The sequence below is a fragment of the Haplochromis burtoni genome, unplaced genomic scaffold (genome assembly GCF_018398535.1).
Source record: "Haplochromis burtoni strain Fernald_Lab_line unplaced genomic scaffold, NCSU_Asbu1 Contig_52, whole genome shotgun sequence".
NCBI lineage: Eukaryota > Metazoa > Chordata > Actinopteri > Cichliformes > Cichlidae > Haplochromis > Haplochromis burtoni.
In genome coordinates this window covers 1,474,757-1,496,244 of record NW_024582413.1, presented here as the reverse complement: position 1 = coordinate 1,496,244, position 21,488 = coordinate 1,474,757, and the positions used below count along the sequence as shown (strand labels likewise).

The following is a 21,488-nucleotide window of genomic DNA, read 5'->3' as shown; positions in this document are numbered from 1 at the left end:
GATGTGAACTAAGGGCCATTGTCAGTTCTGGCTGTGACTTTGCAGGAAGAGAAAGAACAAGTAAGTGGAAAACAAACAGGACTGCAAAATAAAACAGCTAAAAAACATTTCATAATCAGATAAATATAAACAAATTAAACTGGTTTTACCCAAAAATAGGTGAATTTTTTTGTTTAACCTTGAAAATTGTATTCTGGTCATAATTATTTTAACTAAATGGAAAATGAAATGATTTTTCTTAAAGTGTTAACAAGTAATAATAAAAAGCTCTTTATTAGCAACTTGCAGCTCACCCAGTATGGCCACCACCACGTCGTCCCTGAGGATCTCTATAGAACCCCTGGAAATGAAGTATAGGGCAGTGAGAATATCCCCACTGTGGACTAGGGTGTCACCCGGCGGAGCGTGGGTGGTCTTAAATCGCATGGCCAGAGCCCGCAGGCAGCCTTTGTTAGCACCTCGAAAAGCTTTGCAGTTCTGCAGCAAGCTGCGGTTCAAATGAAGGCAGATATCAGCTTGCAGACACTCAGGGAAACCCTTTAAAACCTGCAGGAAGAAACAAATGGGACACAGGAAATCTAACTTTGTCTTCATATTATGTTTCTTTTTTAAGCTTCTGTAACATAAAAAAAGAAGTAACGTGAAAGCACATGAAAAAGGTCTGGAGGGGAGAGAAGGGGAGCAGAGTATCAGATTGATGCACGCAGGATGAGAGCTACAATTGATAAGCTATTCCCTCATTGAATTGGCAGGCACTGATTCTGCTCTTGCGCTCTGGTTAGCAGGGATGTCCCAACCAGCAACATGACGCACATCACATCTGAAAAGTGGGTCTCTCTATGAGACACTGGAAACAATGAATGTCTGTAAATGAAGAGGGGGCACCCAGAGTTGAACTGGGGACCTCTTGATCTGCAGTCAAATGCTCTACCACTGAGCTATACCCCCATGAATACAAAGATGCCCCTAAAAGTCTCTGAAAACGTTTGAAATAAAATGTGTTATAAAGGTTTTATTTGAATATTACGAAAACTTTTTTTTCTGGGAGCAAGTGCATCAAACAAAGCCTGGATTTGTACTTATTACTACTTTTAAGAACTACATGACATTAAAAGATCACCACACAAAAACTGGGCCATTGCAACAGCATAGAATACGGCAAGCAGCCAGTGTAGGTCAAACACAGGAGATGCAGAAAAACTGGTTTGAGAACTTGAGGACAGCAAGTGTTTCTATAAATTGTAACACATTATTTGTACTTCAGTTAGGTGCTTTGAATGTGCACATTGATGTTTGCACTTTGAAAGCATGCTCATAAGGGGAAGGCAGCAGTCAAAGTTTTTTCATTTCCTTACAGCATTCATGTCGATGCCGTTTGTGTAGGACCAGGCATGTTGGAAGTACTCCTCCAGCCTTTGTCTCAGACCTCCTGGGATCTGATGGAAACGTATGAACTCCTTAACCCGCAGCATCTGGGTGTGGTAGCGGGCCGTGCCTGAGTAAAGTCTCTGAATGATGGCTGATACGTTTCCGAATATACTGGCATACATCAAAGCTGCATGGAACAGAAGGCAGAAACAATTTACTCCTGGAGTTGTGATAAATTTGATTATATTTCTCCTGTCTATCTCTGTACCATCAAAAAATAGGTTAGCAAAGGCTGTATGTATGCTCAGGATGTACTTGATTTATGTAAACAGTACAAGTTGTTCTCATAAAAACAGGTAAGATCTTGGAGGACTTATTTTACCAGCTAACAAACAGTGACTGACCTAATATTTTGACATGATTCTCCTTGAACTTGCTGATTTGTTTGACATTATCTTTGTAATTTTCCTCATATTAAAATGAGGAAATATCACCTAAGTGACTGAATATATGCAAGAAGAATTGAATTAGTCCAGAGTTTCTAAGATGAGCTTTCAGAGTTAGAGAAAAATATTCTGGATTCTACTTCAATGATTCGAAGTCTGAAGTGTTGCATGTTTCTGATCCTTTTCCTTTCTACTCACAGCCGATTAGCATGACACAGATGGAGAAGATCTTCTCTGGGTTGGTGTTGGGTGAGACGTTGCCAAAGCCCACACTAGTCAGGCTGCTGAAGGTGAAGTACAAGGCTGTAACATACTTGTCTTTGATTGAAGGGCCAGAGGCTGGGTCACTGTCATTATAGTATTTCCCAATCTGGTCGGCCAAATTGTCCAGCCAACCAATCTTCATGCCACCAATGCGGGCAGAGCCATGACGCTCCACATTACCGATGGCGTACCAGATACAGGCCAGCCAGTGAGCAATGAGGGCAAAGGTGCACATAAGGAGGAAAAGAACAGCAGCTCCATATTCTGAGTAACGATCCAACTTCCTGGCCACTCGCACCAGCCTCAGAAGTCTGGCCGTCTTCAGTAGTCCAATAAGAGTGGTTGTTTGAGGCTGTTGAAGACAGAGAAGATTTAATGTTAGTGCTATTAGCAGACTTTTATAAGTACAAAAAATAGCAATGAAACTGAATCTATGCAGAAATAAACTATTTACTGGTCAATAAGCTGAGCAGTCAGTTTTAGGTTACATGAGGGCACAATGGGATAGCCAGACTGGATGTTTACCATGTGTAACTCAGTGGGTTTTCCATCTTCTTAAAACGCATATAACCACTTCTAATTTGTCCATAATGCTTCCAGCTATCCTGCAACAATTACTCCATCATAGTATTATAAAAATATCAATTTGACATAAACTGGTAAAAGGAAAAGGACATCACAGATAAAAGTTTCTCCAAACCAAATACAGCTACATTTGTAGCACAAAAAGCACAGGCGCGTTAGTTGGTTCACTTAGTAAGAGTTAAAAGGCCAAGAGCTGCCACTCATAACAGCAGTGCCATGGCGCTGGGGGGGTTGTTCATGCATTTTGAGTTTAGTATACTTGTTTATTTAGTTGAGTTTTGATTGGTATTTGTTTTTTGATAATGTCAGGGTTTGGAGGCTACTTCTGATGGCAGTTTCTGTTAAGGCTGAGAGTTTGCTATTTAAACATAAGTCCTTGTATTTTGGTTTATTTTCCTAGCTTTCCTTCATATTTCTCTGTGCCAGGCTGCTGTGTGTGTCAGTGTTGTGCCTCTTATTTTTTACATGCTTTGTTTTGCATCTTGTATATCATTATCTTGGATATGCCTCACTTTCCTGCTGATTGCCCTCTCTGTGTATAAATAGTCTTCTCTCCCTTACAGCGTTTGTCAGCGTGTCTACTTATCCACCCAAGTCTGTTCCTGAGTTACCTGTTTTATGTCCTAGTTGATTGTATTTTGTTGTGTTTTGAGTAATTTTCCAGTTTTACTGCAAAACTGTAAAAATCTGTTACACATAAAGGCTATAAAAGAAGACTTTTCATTTAATCTTTTGTCTGAAACACAAAGTGATATTCAGATAGCTTTCTCACCTCCTCAGACCCAGAGCGAAATATGAGCAGGTCAAAGGGGATGGCAGCAACTATATCGATCAGGAACCAGCCCTTGAAGTAGTGCTGCGCGATGCGTCCCGGGTGGCTGACCACCTCGTCGTTATGGTTCACATAGGTGGTTCTGAAGTTGATGAGGATGTCCACGATGAACATGACGTCCACCACAAGGTCCACCACATTGAGTGGGTTGCAGGTGTAGCCGCAGATTCTTCTCTGTGTTTCTTCTTCCGCTTCATTGAGAAGGAAGGCAGCAGAATATGGCGTGAAGATGGCCGTGTAGATGACCAGCAGCAGGATGACCCAGTCCCATACTGCTTTGAAGGGGCTGTAGTGAAGGATGGTCCATTTGTGGATGCGCGGGGCCTGGAGCTTGTACTCTGGCAGCACGTCAGCTCCGAGGGATAACACCTGATAAGAGGCCAATGGGATACAGAGGAGGTTATTAATAATGGAGGAAAGATCAAGGCCCATAGCCAGAAAGTATAATATAAATACTATATAGAGTACTTTATGAAGCATACAATTAAAACAGGAAGAAGGGGGAGGCGTGTACATTAGCTAATGTCTGAGACGAGAGTAAAGGAAGTAAGTGCACAGTTCTCACAAAGCAAACAACTATCCTTATTCAAAAACAATAACTTAATTCTGACATAAAAATGTGAAATGTTTTTGGTCTGTAAGTCAGCATCTTAAGTTATCATTTAAACAGCTTTCACTGCGGTTTAATTATTAGAATTTAACAATTTTCAGGTTTTATCCATAAAGCAATATTTAATAAGAAATTTCAATTTTCTTAGTTAAAATGAAAATGATGTTCTTTACAAAACAGCCAAAACTCATTTCAGTCATTTTTTAAAAATTCCAACATACTGATAGTGCCTTAAAAGAATTAAAGAGAGAGTTAAAAGAGTGTATGTTAAAACAGTCTGGTAGCTGTTGCTGACCAAGTAAGACGAAGGTTGGGGAAACTGAAAAACAAGCAGAATTTATTGCAGGAACATGGTGCACGAGAGCCCAAGAGCCCAAGAATAACTGTAGTTTTCATAATTACTGTTAGTGCCATCTCAAGTATTTACAATACAAGCTGCAAAAATCCATAAGGTGTAGCAGTACTGTGATAAATAGATAGACACTGGGATACTTTTACATTAACCACACCCCACTGCACCCTTAAAGTAAAGCCCAGCATGTCCTTTGATAGTGCCATGCCACCTCAGATGATGAACTTCATCATGAACACAGCTTTAATTTATAATAAATGGTGCATTGCTCAAAATATTCTAAACCTAATATTCTAAAACAGCAAGAGGTTCAAAAACAACTCTGGACTCTTCTTTCAGGGTGGCAGAAAAGAGCAAAACACAAATCCACTCATATGTCGAGTACCATTTACATGCAGATCAACACAAATCCGAAAAATACCAATGACTGAATCAGTGATGAGTAAGATCCACTGACCGGTACAACAATAAGAGCTTCCATGTCCAGGTTCTCATCCTGGCGTCCACAGCAGCAGAGGAGGCTTCTCCAAACTCTCTGCAGCCCCACCTGCCTTCTTCCCCATCTCCCTTCCTTCATCACTTTCTTCCAGATAAATATGTTTGCTGATGACTGCCATGAACACACATCCCAGCTCCTGCCTTCTTCTATCCTCTCTTCAAATGCACTTAACCGAGCCAAATCACTGTCCTTTTTAGAGAGTCCACTGCAGCCTCACCTGCCTCCGCTGCACCACGTGATTGCCACTTTGTCTAAGCCACGTGACCCTTTCTGCCAGCGATCTGATCAATTTCAGACTGGAATAAGTGCTGGCATCGACTGGGCTTCATGCAGAGGAGTGATTTTAGGTAATTTCTGTTAATGGAAAGGTCAGCTCTATTTGGCCAAACTGGCTTTGCAGAAATCAAAGTGTTTTATTCTTTTAATGCACTATAACTGACATTCACATCTACATGAACCACAGAGAGCTAAACTGCTGTACATGCTGTTGGGTTTCCATGTCCTTCTTGTCCTTACAAACCCTTTGGCGGTTAGACCGTCATTTACATTTCAGTTTGCATAATTATGTTGATAGTCATCATGACAAAAGAAGCTGAACTTGTATGGCAAGCACACAGATCAGTGAGAAATTAAAAGGGAAAAGCTTTTGGTGTGCTATAGCTCAAGTCCTGAAGCCCACTGCAGGGAATGAACCATATTCACCAAAACAGCTTCTTATCTGGTGTTTTGATGAAGAGAATGTGGTGTAACCCTGTGGCCAAAGATCTCCCATATGTATCCAGCTGATAGATGGATACATATGGGACTGTGAAGGCCATGACATATGATGTGCATCTTATTTATATTTAACTATTAAGTGATCCCTCCCCTCCTACTGATGGAGATGACACTGTAAAGCTTGAAAAGATCTCTCTCTTTTCTCTTAATTCGAGCTAGAAATGTTTCACCACAGGATAAATCTGATGACTCAGAAGAACATTGCATTGATTGATACATGAGCTATCCATCCAAGGGGAAAAGTGCACCCAGAAAAATGTCCCAACAACAAAACAGGGCCCTTGGATCTCCACAAGTCGAGAGTTTTTCCTTTAATTTGTCACATATTGGTACAAGAAACCAGTAAACCCATCTTCCCTTGCAAAATATAATATATATTTAGACTTTTTTGTTCGTTGAGGGGAAAAAAAGTCTCCTCAAAAATGCATTTCCCTTCCACTTTCCCAGCTTGAATGAAAGCAGTGTCCATAAATAGTCAAAGTAAACTTTTTCTCAAGACAGAGTACTATATATAAAAAAGATGGTCATTGGGAATAACCAAGGTTTCGATTATATTTCCAGTAAAGGGATGTTGGCTGCTTCACTTGCTTCATAATTTGGGTTTACGACCAACAAGACAGCGTTCAGTTTGGAAAACAGACATAAATGGAAGAAAGTGCACAGAATTTATTGAATTCTCCATCTAGGACAACAAACTGTGACAACCTTTTGTGTGTAAGCAACTAACCACAGGAGCTGAACAGATGTGAAGAGACAACACAGTAATGAGAATGTAAACACATGAGCAAAGGTTCACTCATCCAAAAAATGCTACGTTATTGATGTCCACCACAGCTCTGTTTAATGATAATGATGACCAGACAACGACAGGCACCTCTAATTTGCACGCTACAACTCTCTGTTGCTACTCCGACTTTAAAGTCATCATGGGAAGAGATCAAGCTGATACATTTCAAGCTGTACTAGATTTAAAAGTCAGCAGAGCTGTAATCAGAGAACACGATTTAAAATATATATATCATATAATAGTAATAATCCAGCATATATATATATATATATATATATATATATATATATATATATATGAAGAGAGAGAAAAAGTGAGAGACATGCATATAGATATAGATATATATATGAAAGTGCTTCTTCTAAGGTATTCAGAGCAGAAATATAAAATATTCATAATATTATGACAACTGTGGATAAAGCAACAATGCAAAGCACAAAACATTTTAAATATTTTAGTTCAAAGTTTAAATAGTATCTATAAAAAATAAGTAAAGATAAAATTAAGCCTTTAAGATGTGAATATCACATTAATAGAATGCAGACATGAAAGTAGCATTTATTTTCAGCTTAAAAACCCCTCAGTAAATTTGAAAGTGCTCTAACTCTGCACAGTTCTCGTGTAATCTCTTTGTGAAGTTACGTCACTTTGACATATCATCAGCTTAACTTGAGTCAAGTGATCATTTCTAACTCGTGGAGAAATATTCAGTGAGCTGGAAGTTTGAGGTGGAAGACGACTAAAGATGGGGTGAGGAAGAACAGGGAAAGGAACACTGGCAGCTAACAAACAGGAATGTGGAGCTGAAAAAGAAATGGAGTTTTGAGGGTAACTGCAGAGAGCATGAAAGACCTAGTAAGGCTGTACTCACAGGCTGAAGTTTCTGCTTGACGCTCATGCTGAAACACACACCACAGGGTAAAAAGCAGGACAAGACTACGACTAAGAGAAAGAGAGAGGGAGACGGGAACTCTGTCCGTCAGTCTGTGTCTCCCTCCCTTCTGCTCCTCTCGCTCTTCCTCCCTGATTGTAGCCCTGCCCTCATCATGGGATCCTCTTTCAAGCACATAAAAAGTGATGGATGATGGTACCTGCCTCCTGTGTGATGCTCAACAAGTAGTAATTATTGGAGAAAAAAAATCAAAGGTGGTTGTGTTTGGCCTGACAATAAAAAGCTAAACAGCTAAATAAATTTTAAGCTCTTGACTGAAGTAAAATTTCCCTTTAGCTCTATACACTCTTTATAGGAGGTGAGATTTATTGTCAGTTGCTGGGGAAATAATTATAAAAGCATTTGCGTGAATTGTTTGTGAATGCAAATACATTGTACGTGTTTGCTGTTTTGGTTTTGTTTAGTATTTTTGCATATGCAAATTATTATCTGAATTAATGCAGTGTATGTGAGGTCTTGTCATTTTGTGAATAACCTTCCAATCACTTTTATTATATTTTCAAAAAATAAAGGTTTACGGTAACATTGCCCTGTCTTTTCTCCCCTCTGAATTAATGTAATTCTTTTTTTAAAATATCTTTTGCAAAGTCTTGTAAATGAACTAATAAATTCCATTAAAAAACTCAAATAACCTCATATTCAACCCTGATATTTGGAAAATATATTTACACATTTTTAACTGCCTAGTCTCTAAGACGCCTTGTGAGGATGTTGTTATTTAGAAGTATGCGTTATTTGGGTGTGACTGCTTCAGAGTTCAATCAGATCTCAAACGAGCATGTTATCAACCTGTACACACACATTCATGGAGACAAATACTAAAAAAAATAGCTGTGCAAACCTGCAAAAAACAGAGCCACACTCAGTTAAAGCTGCAACTATCTCCAAGTTGCCCTGTTGCAAGATCAGTCAACGCCAGGGGGCGCCACATACACACCGACACACAGTACTAGTTACAGTGTGCTGAGGCTCTTGTACAGTTATCTGTCTTTAACAAGCCACAGTCTATAACCAATCGCAGTGTGCTTTGTGTTATGCAGACAAATCAATATGAACAAAGATCAATGACAACCATCATGCCTCTTTTTTTAACTTGTCAATCGAAATTCAATTATAAGGGCAGCATAAAGAAAACATTCTATGCATAATGAAACTGGGGCCACAGAGAAAGGCAATATGTGCTTTAACCCCTTAGCAGTCCTATTAGTCCCCTAAACCATCCAATGTCCCGTGGGCGGTACGTCCGACTGCTAACAGTTTAATATTTATTACAGTACCTGTAGAAAACTCACAGTCAGTAAAAGACCACTGCTACAGTTCACATGGCAGCAGCCGTGATTACTGTGACGTTAGCCTGACCTTCTTGTCTCTGAACTCAACATTATGATACTCAAGCAACAAGCAACAACACGCAGTTGTGATTTAGTGTCTGACAGAGGCACAGAGACCAAGCCCACTGCCCTCCACTTCCATTAGTTGCAGGGGCCAAGGTCACTGGCAACGTCAAGCCACGAGTGCAGCTCAATAGTCTCGCTCCCTTTCATAAATCCAGCTAACCAGCAGGACTCCTCTCCACACTCACAGGCAGCTGTGAGCCCTACATACATCCAGGCATTCTTCATGTACTGACATTACATAAAGAAAACACAGCAATATGACTACACAGAAATTTGGAAATAACTTCCATTTGCATGTGCAATTGATGAAACCTTTTTTTTTTTCATTTTTGAATGTTGAAGAAAAAGTTTATATTTCTATAAGACACAGACATATTTTCTTTATTTGGATGCTTGACCTTTGTGTTTATAGAATTTAACCCTAAAAGGATTGAGGGATTTTACTGTTATGGTTCATATGTATTTAAGTTGTTTACATGAGTGGTGACCAGGAAGGGAAACACCTGAAACCTCAGGTGCACAAACTCTGACAATTTTCAACAAAGTGGGCTAAAATGTTTTGTTATATATTTGAAAAAGAAATATGTTTTCACATTCATAGAATATCAAAAAAACAAAACAGGAATAGATTTAATTAATTGTAAATAATAATGGATTGGATTTATATAGCGCTTTTCAAGGCACCCAAAGCGCTTTACAATGCCATTATTCATTCACTCTCACATTCACACACTGGATAAAGCAGCAGCAATGGATGGATGGATGGATGGAAATGCTTTGAGTTTATTTAATGTTGTATAATCTTCTTCATCAAAGCACTTTATCAATCTAAAAACAACTAAACATCTAAGACGGTGTGTGGTCTGCCAGCAAGTGGCATACCAAAGAGATTTATTAATCTTTATTTTTATTTTTACCTTCTACCTTCCAACAAAAACAAAACAAGACTAAAACAAACCTCCCTGACAAGCAGACAAACTCTGTCTGTGTGGTTAAACAGAGGAACGCTTACTTTCTAACCAATCTTGTTCATGACGTCAGCTAAGCCAAGATAACAGATGAAGTGTTCAGCCAGGCTTTTCGAGAGGTCTTCTGTTTGTGCAGTCACTTTTTCCAGGACCACAGAAGCTACGTTGCTTGCATATAGAGTCAGAGCCGGCTGTCAATACCACAATCACTCCCAGTGCAAAGAAGCAACATCTCACCACCACCACAGCAGCACCATTCAGTCACAATGCAGTCACATGAGGTCACAGCACTGTGCAAATGCACAACTAACATCTCCTAAAAGTTGGTATCCGTACTGAAATGTTTATTCAACTTTCTAAGTAATTTAATAAACTTCACAAAGATTAACCGAGTCATGGTCGCTTAAATGCCCAGAGGCAGATTCAATTGGGGTGAACTGCAACCAAATGTAATCAAATCACTTACTGTGAGTTACTGTGTGTAGTTTTATAGCCTGGATTATATATATATATGGGGAGGAACTAATAGATGAATCATTAACCCAGATTTAAAAAAAAAAATCATACTGTATATTAAATCAGCTGACGCTCTAAATTTTAAAGACTTTAATGAATCAGATAATTAAAATCTTGTAAAATGTTACAAGTCATGAACCATGTAAATAGCTTACAAAACACCTCATAGTGAACCCATAGCTCCTATATCTGATATCCTGCTAAAATAACAAAGCAGCCACTCCAAAAAAAATAAAGATAAATGGGACACAAACAAAAACCCTTCTTTGGTCAGTTTGGCTGAAAAGAGGCTCAACTGACCATCCTGAAAGCCTCTCAGATAAACCGGTTAATGTGATGCACTTAGGGAGCCCACCATTGCCTTATTTTCTGCTTTATACCTGAGCAAACAGGCCTTTGCATTGTTACAGTCATAAAGAAAAGCTTTATCATTTTTTCTTATGTTCAATGTAACATTCGTAGATCCATTTATACTTACTAATGGCAGCAACCTGCTGTGCAGCGTGTCTAGTGCGGCATGAGACCTTCATCAAATCTATTAAAAATATTTAATAATTATAGTAATTTTAATAATTTAATTATTACTACTAGAAAACATGACATACTGCTGTACAAATAATAATGCATTTAAAAAATATTTTGGCATCTATAAACTGCTTTTCTTAATCATTGTTCATGTTACTTACTAACATATGACGTCACCACAGTGAATTTTAAAACTATCAAATGTAATTCAAGTGCAAAGCTATAAAGCATCAAGTGAGGTTTTTGAATCAGCTTCAAATATTACGTCTGCTGCATTTGTTTACAAGGGCTCAGGCCTGACCTCACCATGAAACTGCCTGTGAGCCGGCAGTTCATTTAATTTTAAGCTTCTAAAAATGGGGGACTGTGTATAAAAATGACTGCTAATAATAAATAATTTATCCTGTACTTTTGTGTAAAAAACCCTTGAATCAAAGCTGAAACTGTGCACTTCAATCACATGTACTCATCGTTTGATTTTAAATCACTTGTCGTGTATAGCGGCAAAACTGCAAAAAAAGAAATTATCGACCTAACTGTATTTTACTGGAAATAACGGTTTCCCTTCTTTGGTTATTTTAAGGTATTTTCCATTGTGGTCCTTCTTTCACTCTTGTGAGGCAGTTTGCCAAAATATACACAGAGACACCGTGGTGTGATGACAGGTGGCTGATGAATGTGTTTTGCTGCTGGTGCCATAGATGTCACACCTCAGGTGAGATTATTCGTTCACGCTTTCACCCTGTGAGTTCGGATGTCTCGCGTCTTCAGTCACCCTGAAGCATGTACCATTTATAGACACCTTTGACTGAACTATCTGACAGAAATATGATGCTAATGATCATATTTCTTTTTTTTCCAGTTAGAAACATTATAAATTTCTCTTTCAGGAAGAGCCAAAAACAGCTAAAAATACACCTGAAAATATTAATTACTCAGTTATTTATTGCTGTTCCTTGTATTAGCTTAAAACAATAAAAAATGCAGTAGTTTAACACAACATGTTCCAAGCAGAAGATGATACAAGAACCAATTCTACCAGCCAAAGTCTGTGTCACTGATTCCTTTTCTAATACATAAGTATTGTAATTTTGAACATTTTCTTCCTTTTAGTGTTTCCTACCACTGATTGCTGTTCAGCGGCTGCAGACATATCTGCTGTTGTGTATTAACCAAACAAAGGGAAGAAAGGAACGCTGGTCCCTTGTTATTACAGTCATTTAACAATTTGGCCAATCTCACAGGTGAGAAGCAAGTAATTTCTGGCAATTTTGCCTCTTAACGATCAGACAGCAATTTGGTTGATGTAGCCAATTACTGAATAAGAAAATATATATGCAGCCAGCAATGTGAAATGGAAAATTTAAGACCCTGGTGATGACATGAAATGAGTGAAGATGAGTAAAGTGCAAAGAAAACAGGCATTTATTCTCCCTTTTTTCTCTTGAGATGGTAAAGAGCAGCTTACCTGTGTGACCTGAGTGACCTTCTCTGTGACGTTCTGCGTTCGGTCTTTAATCTTGCTGGGTGCAATGATTTCAATCTCAGTTGGGGAAGGCGGTCTCATTCGGTCAGAGCCGAACGTGAGGGTAACCTGTGGGATGTGGCCTATGGTTCGATGTCTCATAAGGTCTGAGTCTGAAGTGGAGTTCAGAGTATTGGGCTTGAGATCTACAACACAAAACAACAGCATCAGCAGTCAAGAAAAAAAAAATCTGTGGAAGAGTAGATTGAATAGAAAACGGGAAGAGTATGATTGGAACCTGTACAAAAGAAAACGTTTCCTCATGAAGTATTTCCCCTGAGAGCGGAGGTTAATAGATGTGCAGTGATGAGCAATTTTAACACAAACCCAATCACTGACAGAAGAATTGATTATCGTATCTCTACTGGAATTTTTATTAGGCAGCTGCACAGAGGGACGCTCTCTGTGTTATAAATATCAGAGCAACAATCTGACATCCACAACCTGACAAGTGCCGAACTGGTGAGAAATCTGTTGAAAGCTGTTACAGCTCAGCTGAAAAAAATCAGTTTTGATTCTGATTAGTTTGCATTTATGTGTTTTAGGATATGCCAAGGACATTTTAAGCTACTAAACATTTAATTCAACTGCATTTAACTTGATAATACTAATATTATTTGATGTGTCACCTCACTTTCTAATCTGATATAAACTTCCTTTTCTTTTTTCAGCTACTCCCTTTAGGGGTTGCTACAGCTGATCATCTGCCTCCATGTCCTCTTTAATGGCATCCATGAATCATTTCTGTTGTCTTACCCCTTTCCTCCTGCCTCATAACTCCATATACAACATCCTTTGTCCAATACACAGCCCCCCTCCTCCTCTCCTAACCATTCTTTGCACATATTCAGATCATCTCAGTCTTGCCTCTTTAATTAGGTTTTCCAAAAACACTCACCCTGAGATGTTCTTCTGCTGTACCCATTTCTAATCCTGTCCTTTCTGCACACTCCCAATGAAATTCTTAATATCTTCAGCTCTGCCACCTCCAGCTTCACCTTCTGTCTTTTGTTAGTGTCACCATCTTCAAACCACACATCACAGCATTTCTCACTACCATCTTGTGAACCTTGCTAGCATCTTCTGTCACAAATCACCTTTGACTATTTTCTCCACCTGCTCCACCCTGCCTGCTCTCTCTTCTTCTACTCTCTTGTCCACTGTCTGCTGCTTTGGATGTTTGACCCCAGGTATTTAAACTCATTTGCTCCTTGCATCTTCACTGGTACATCTGTCTTCCTCTTATTCACGCACATGTATTCTGTCTTGCTTCTCCCGCCATTAATTTTTCTACAGATCACAATGTCATCTGTGAACATCCTGCCTGACCTCATCTGTCAACATGTTTGCCACCACTGCAAGCTTGTTTCAAGTCTGAGATCCTACTGTATCCTAAAATAGCAAATAATAGACACAACTTGTTAGAGATCCCTTTAATACCAGCAAACCTTCCAGCAGATCTCACAGTGAAAATGTTTATTTATATGCAAACCAAAGTGGCAATAATAACAAAGGCAAATTAATGTCTCAAAGCAGGTTTTTTTTAACAGAATAAAAGGCTAATGAAGAAAAAAATTTGAACTGCATTCTGTGTCATTTTCTGAGTTGGAGTCAGAGAAACCAGCTGTGAAAAGTGCTTTGTGTGATTTAATTTATTAGGATGCTGCTTTATATTCCTGTCAGAAGGTTAACCTGAAAAAAAGTTAAACACACATTAAATTCCACTAACATCATAAAAGAATATGCATTGTAAAGACTTCATAGTTTCTTTGAGACACAAATACAGCAACGATAACCTGATGATACTCTTACTAATTCTATATTTTATTCACAGCTTTAGTTTCCCTCTGAGATGCCCCATCAGACACTCACTGCTGTTAGTCCGGGGGTCTCCAGGCCGACTGTTCCATTCTGCCCTCATGCCATCGATGTCATCCAGTGACGAGGCACGTCGGAGGCTCCGAACACTGTCCCTCGAGCAACTTCGAGGTAATGTCCCTCGGGGGAAGGCATGCATGGGGTCCAGTCGATCTGTCAGAAGGGAGCGTCGTTTGGTGGAGGGCTGAGCTGCCGGCGATGGGGGATCCATGTCCTGTTCTATCAGAGCCTCCGTCTCAGACTGCATACAGCTTTCCTTAGATGGGATCCGAAACTCTTTCAGAGGGACTTCCTCGCTGTTTGGCTGTCAAGGAAGGGCAATAAGGCACAAGCTACTTTGAATATTATGTAAATGAAGGCCATGCGTCTCTTTATAGTTCAAACAAATAATTACACACCATATCTGCTGGTTTTTGGCTTGAAATGCTTTTTTTCTCTTCTAAATGTTGTCTTAAAAACGTTGTAATATTTCACACTTCACAAATGCTGTTCTAAAACAGAGAGGAATGTCACCTCCCTGCCAGCACGTAAATGTAAAACAGTCCCAACATGTCAATTTATCTGATTCAGTACAGTTCCAGTGTCAGGTAAGGATACTGGCAGGAAATACTTTCATACAAGGTGCCATTCATCAAAAGAGAGAACTCTAAACACAAGTAAAGGAAAATTCTAAGAAGAGAAAGATAAACAGACCAGTTGCTTTTCCCCCTCATTCTTCCATTTGGTGTCTTTTTGGGCTGAGAAACAAGAACTTCTGCTTCAAAAACATCTCTCTGCTATTTAAGGTGGTTCGTATTTAACTATTAGAACTGCATATAAAACTAAAATTGTATATATAGCACTTGAAAGGCAAATCAAAGACTTTGTTGTTACTATAGTATGTAGAACATTTTTGATTAGTGCTCTTCATGCATGATTGAAGAACAGTAGAAGCATTGCAGGCATAATATGTCAGTAAGTTTTAAAATTGTATCATTGCAAATGTCATGCCTAGGAGTCACAGTATGACGTATTATCTTTGTACAGATTTTTTTCCACTGCCAGATGTGTTTATGTATTCCAGCAAAATGCAAAGCATGCATTCATGCAAATGGACTACACTGCATGCATGTGTTATTCACCTGCAGGTAGTCTACTACCACTCCTTCAAACTGATCTTTTGAGAGTGAAGGTCGTCGCATGGATCGCAGCACCGGCAGCCTCATCTTCAGCCTGCGATTCTGGCCTAAAGAGAAAACTTTATCTTCAGCTCACTTGTTATCGAAGTTCAAAATGTATTCAATTCAACTTTTCTGCTTTAAAATATCCAACTTTTCTGCTAAGATAAGACAGTAGTGCACATTCTGACCAATATGATGAGAAAATCAAGACTAATTACACACATTAATTTCTAATTTATATTTACAGTTGCAGAATTCACAGGAAAAGAGAAAGACAGAAAAATGTTTAGCTTCTATAAATGTGAAACACAAACAAAACATGCAGTATGCAGTGTGAAAGGCTTTACAATAGGCCCATCCTTGGGTGATTCTCTGTCTGAGAGCAGTCTTCTTGTGGGAGGGATCGATGAGCTCCTGGAAGTCAAGGATGAACATGATCACAAGGCCTTCTTCATTTTTTACTGGAACGATTCCCACAAGGCAGGGTCTGCAGGTCCCTATTGACACAAAAGGTAAGAAACAGCAGTTATACAGGGGGCACCCGGACTTGAACCAGGGACCTCTTGATCTGCAGTCAAATGCTCTACCACTGAGCTACACCCCCTGTTGGTAACCTAGAAGTTATTTCTAAAATGTGATCAGCTGAAGGCTGGCCTAGTTTAACAAGGTTATGTTTCTAAGGGAGGTCACACAGGAGAAAGCAATATGAGCAAAGGAGAAAGAAAGAAAGGAATCGTTTCAAAAACTGTGGAAGCTAAAAAAAAAAAAAAAAAGGCTAAATGAGCAATACTTCTGTCAGGTCTGACTTCACTTCACAATCAGTGAGCTCCAAAAATAGAAACAGGAGAGAGGGCAGAACGGACAAACACACACACAGTGCATGCATTCACTTCCATTCATACATTCACCCTGAAAGACCTTGAACAGAGATTTTGTTTGGAGGTTAAGAAAAAAATCGGCCTGTGAGCGCTGTAGTCTTGTTCTGAATCACATTGCAATCACATGTTCAGATTTTTTTCCCCAGTCTGTTCAGCCTGGGAGCACAGTGGGAAGCAGGGGAACAAAACAAATGGATGCTTAGTGGATTTGATCTGGCACACAATCCCATTCCCATGACAACAGCACTCTAAACTCCGCTCCTCATGCCCAAATGGCAAAAGTTATAACAGACATGTACTATGAATGTCCTTATATAAATGTAGACAGTAAATGTATGGTTTATAGTCGGTAACTGTCATTGTCTCACTCATGTGTGTCTACCTCAATTCCTTTGTGCCAGAAAAAGATGATAAAAAAAAAGAGATGATGGAGGTTAAACACAGACCTCGGCAGAGGACAGTGTTTCACTGGCATCCCAAATAACTTGGAATAAACAGGAAATTAAACTTTAAAAATAAAAGTAAACGATGTGCAGAGAATCATGCATAGGACTGATGAGAATACAGGCAAGTATGAATTAAGGCTACACCAAAAGAAGCAGGTTTGAAGAAGTGATTAAGACGCTGAGTCTGCCTGCCTAAATATAAGCCTAAATATAAAAGCATAATCTGGCCATGGTGACGGATTCGCAAGATCAATGGGAGTCCAGCAAAAGATAGCAGCTAAACTCGGATACCTGCCAAACATAGTGGTCTGAGATGAATAAAGAATCTCCTGAACTACACAAACTTAAAGGGAGACGATCTTTTACTATCTACTTGTTTTGATTGCAAAAATTATTCACATGAAAATCATCTTTGTGCATCAGATCCAGACATTTATCATGATGAATTATCAAAATGAAAGGACTAGTCTTGGAAAGCAGGAAGGATGTTTTAAAACAGATCCAATCGAATGGCTGGTGGACTGAGGTAACATTCTGGATTAAGATCTCTGTAACAAGGTTTCTTGTCAGAAGATAAATGATAAACTAGTTGAACATATGGAGGATTATTTGGACTGTTCTGATAACAATCAAGCTGTCAGCAGGCCAAATCTTGTGACAGCCAGAAGACTCTTTTCATGAGGTTTCGAGCTATAAATGGGCTTACTCCAGTCATTTTTCCTCCAGCTCCAGTTGTCTTGTTTTTGTTTTTCGCATGTCTTACCTTCCTTAGAGTAGTACAGGATCTCCACTTTGCGCTCCTCAGACCCAAGCAGGGCCTGTCCCAGCTGGGCCAGGGAACTCTTCATCGTGCCAGGACCCACCAAGAACTGGCAGGTACAGGGCTGCTGCATGATCTCTGCTCTGGTAAAACCAAACATCTGGCAGAAGCCTTCATTGCAGTAGATGATGCCACAGTTCTTCATCTGGGCATTGGCAATAATAAACTTGCGATCTGAAGGGAGAAACACAGTGTCAGTTGACAATTTATAAAGGCAAGATATCCATGTGGCAGTACAACGACCGCCCATTAAAGCTGGGTTAGAAGCAACACTGATAAAGCCAATTTCTTGCTTATAAATATTAATAAACTTTCTGCTCATTAAAGGAGAAATAATATACTGCATAGAGGTTTATAAATTAAGCTTAGCCATGACTATCTCACCAACTAAATTAGCCTTATACTTCGCAGAGGGTAATGACGCCTGATTCCAGTGATTGCACTTATGCCTGTCACTGAAAGATTGAAAGAGATAGTTTGTTAATGCTGACAATTAAACTGTTTACACTGTTTAAGATTTAATTTGATTTAAAGATGCTGAAGTACAGACTGTTGTGGATACGCATGGACTTCACGGCCCACAAAGTCTGTTCTTCCTCCTCTAGGCATGACAATCAGCTGAAGTGGAACTAATGAAGTCTACTTTTCCATGGTGCTAATGTTATTAGCGTCACAATTCCTCCCAAGGGATTGAAAAGGAGCAGGTGGGCACTTCAGCATAAGGGTATTTGGAGTATAGCACATGGCGCCAGGTAACTTATGGGAATCTACAGGTTTTGGAGCCTGTGTATCTGACATTTTTTAATTACATCATTACATTGGTATCAGCCACTTGCCTATGAATATATTTTATTTGTTTAGCAAGGCTACCTAAACAGTAAAAATATTACATTTCCAAATTTACATTGTTTATCAAATACTTTTCATATCTTAAAAGTACAATCACTGTACAGTTGATATTTTTGCCACCAGCTTTGATTTGTATTAAAAAATGTTGCCAGTCTGTCTTTTAAGAAGGTCAGTACTTGTGAGTGTAACACCTAGCCTACATTTGACATAGTTTTGTTCATGAAAACACAATATTAAGATCATTTTACATTGAAATTTCATAATAAGATAAACATGTGACAGTGTGACAAAATAATAAAATAAAATAATGCCATTAAAGTTGAGATCAAATCTCTAACTGCATGGTAGCTGCTGGACTTCTCATCAGCTAATGACACTCACTGGGGCGTTGACCACCACCATCAGTGATCTTTCATCATGGGGGAAACACTGTGGCTGTACAGTGTCAGTTACAACAATAATGGTTCTTCCTGGTCAGTCAGAGCTTTGATTCTGAGTCTCTCAGAGTCACCCTGCTTTTCATCCCTAACAGTAACTCCAAGCTCATATGTTCTTCAGTGCCTAGTACCGATGAAATGAATGATACTGTTCGTGGCAACAGAAACACCCACTGTCCCAAAAATGCTGCATGACAGGGAATTGGGGCAGTTTTGTTCGAAGGCTGCTAATGGAGGAGTTGAACGATCTGAATGAAAAGTACATACATAACCTCTGTCGCCTCTCATTGGCCTTTTTATTACACGCTGGTGAAACTGGGTTAAACAGCTGTTTCCTGCCCACACAGATGAGAGCAGGGGACTCTTCTCTAGACCCCTCTTTTTAATATAAACGGGTGAGCTCTTAGAGTGGAAAAGCACATTCTGTCCAAAGTCATTATCTGGGGCTCAAAGCAAAAACACTGATCGTCACACCGTTGCTAAGCAGCACCACTGTGGCACGTGCGCTCACCTTATCGTGCATGTGTATGTGACTGCGCGTGCACACACATACACCTTTTTGGGATACAGTAGAGGCATTACATAATACGGGTTTCTTAGGGGATATTGGGAGATTCAAGCATTACTGGTCCTAGAGCTGATCATACTAAAACAGACTGAGAGTTGTCAGCAATCAACTATTTCTCCATGTATGGTCAGTATCTAATCAGGATGGCAGGGTTATTTTCAGTCCTGCTGCTAGTGGTGAGGAAATGTACTGATTATGGCACATGAGATATAATGTGGCATGGTGTCTTTCAGTGTTTTTGTTTTTAAACTAAAGTAGCATTAACAAAGATTTACAGGCTCATGTAATAAGTGTTAAGTACAGAAAATGGATGAAGGTAAAACTGGATACAAATAATGGTCAGGTCAAAAGAAGACAGCAACATATGTGTTCTATCAGAGGCCTTAGTGGTTTCAGGGAAAGGGATTTTTTCCTCTCCAATAAGTGAGAGGTGGTCTCTTCTTCCAGCCAATGGAACATGTGAGCTAATGGAACACAATGTAAGTCATAAGGTGAGCTCTCACAAACAAACTCACATGCAGGTGCAACAACCCCGCAAACATAAAAGCAGCAGCTGGGTTCTGTCAGCATTACTGATACAGATAAGATAAGATGTGTTAATTTATTATAATATAAAAAGCCTGTCCTTCTACAATCTGTTCAAGCAATGAGACTGACCGACAAACAAACACAGACGTGTGAAAAATAAAGCAAACAAAACTATACCAACAAGATTTAACTGGATACACTAACAGCTCTGAAATAAATACAGGCTACCACTCCTACTGATGAACTAGCCGTCAGAAACACTTTTCCCATAGACAAAGAGCGCAGTTATCCCTTTTAAAATAGAGAATGTAATTAATTCAGCGTAAATTAGAGTTCCCCCGTCTCTGCCATCTCTTTCGGATTTATTTAAAGCATTTGCGAGCTAAATCATCGCAGCAAAAACCAGTCCAAATGTTTAAAATGGGAAAACTAAATATGTATTTTGTAAAACGTTTGGAATCTAAATATCACACCCTTTGTTCGGACCTCAACAGCAGCACAGACGCATAACTGAAACTAATTTCATGTGCACTTACTTTGCTCGTCGAATTTCCTGATGATAGTATCCAAGTAAGTGTTCTGGAGCGCAACATGACCGCGTCTCACGGGCATTTTGATGCTGAGAGAAAACACTTCCGACACATGAACCTGAGATAAGTAAAAAAGCAAAGAGATTTGAACTGACGCCAGTGAACAAAAGGGTCCGCTTCCACTTGGAGGGCGAGCGTAAGCAGCAGATTTTGGCTTCCCTCGGAGCCTGATGGTGAGGGGTGAAGCGCCGGAGAATGATGGAGAGGAGGGCTGGTTGCCAGGGCAATAGCAGATGCAGGATGTTGCACGCTGATAACGTGGGGGTAAAAAGTAGACTAGGATACAACAAAAGCTGTATGAAACCGATTCGAAAGTCTTTTCCTTAGTGACGTTACCTGTTGTGGGACAAGTTGTGAACAAAAGCTGCAGAGCGCAGAATCCGTTCGTTGCTTTATAATCGCTGCATTCTCCCTCAAGTTTTGGACAATGCGCGATAAGGATGGCAGTGAAGAAGCTCCCATTAGCCCGATCCCAATCCACTCCCCTTGCACCACCCCCTGTCGCCCATCAGCAGCGTGAAGACAGAAGACAGCGGAAGCATCAGTTATGTATATATAAGTATTTAAGTCTCTCTACATATATATTAGATATATCTTAGAAGACATACCGTATGGAATTTTAATTCAGGGAAGCGATCCCATAACATTACTCATTAGCATCACTGATGGCTTGTACTGTCAGTCAGGTTAGAAGATATTTGTGATGAAAAACTATGAAGAATTTGTTTATTAGTAATCCTGGATATCCTAGGTTGGCTGTCCAGACTTATCCAAATGATTTCTTCTACATTTCTGGCACCTTATTCCTTAGGCGCTACATATCTTTTATCTAATAGCTGTTTGTACTTTGTTTTTCATTGAAGTAATGTTTTATTTTGAAATGTATATACTGACATTATCTATTTATGGCATTGTGGATAGCTCGACAGTG

At 39.4% G+C, this 21,488-nt stretch overlaps 1 protein-coding gene and 2 non-coding genes across 4 annotated transcripts in view; all 3 read right to left on the bottom strand.

Moving 5' to 3' along the window:
- The window catches only part of kcnh6a (potassium voltage-gated channel, subfamily H (eag-related), member 6a), a 25,715-nt gene extending 4,703 nt beyond the window's left edge, over positions 1–21,012 (bottom strand). For both annotated transcript variants that reach the window (XM_005921822.3, XM_005921823.3), the window contains exons 1-10: positions 20,504–21,012; positions 17,529–17,759; positions 15,789–15,938; positions 15,403–15,506; positions 14,276–14,585; positions 12,347–12,549; positions 3,436–3,864; positions 2,013–2,430; positions 1,356–1,555; positions 294–546 (exon numbers count right to left, since the gene is read on the bottom strand). In XM_005921822.3, coding sequence (XP_005921884.1) covers positions 294–546; positions 1,356–1,555; positions 2,013–2,430; positions 3,436–3,864; positions 12,347–12,549; positions 14,276–14,585; positions 15,403–15,506; positions 15,789–15,938; positions 17,529–17,759; positions 20,504–20,579 — 2,374 coding nt within the window. In that variant the 5' untranslated portion in view covers positions 20,580–21,012. The remainder of the gene's footprint in view (positions 1–293; positions 547–1,355; positions 1,556–2,012; positions 2,431–3,435; positions 3,865–12,346; positions 12,550–14,275; positions 14,586–15,402; positions 15,507–15,788; positions 15,939–17,528; positions 17,760–20,503) is intronic.
- trnac-gca lies at positions 877–948 on the bottom strand. Its single transcript has one exon. It is a non-coding gene; the product is annotated as a tRNA-Cys (tRNA).
- On the bottom strand, positions 15,974–16,045 carry trnac-gca. Its single transcript has one exon. It is a non-coding gene; the product is annotated as a tRNA-Cys (tRNA).
- Positions 21,013–21,488: the final 476 nt, after the last annotated feature.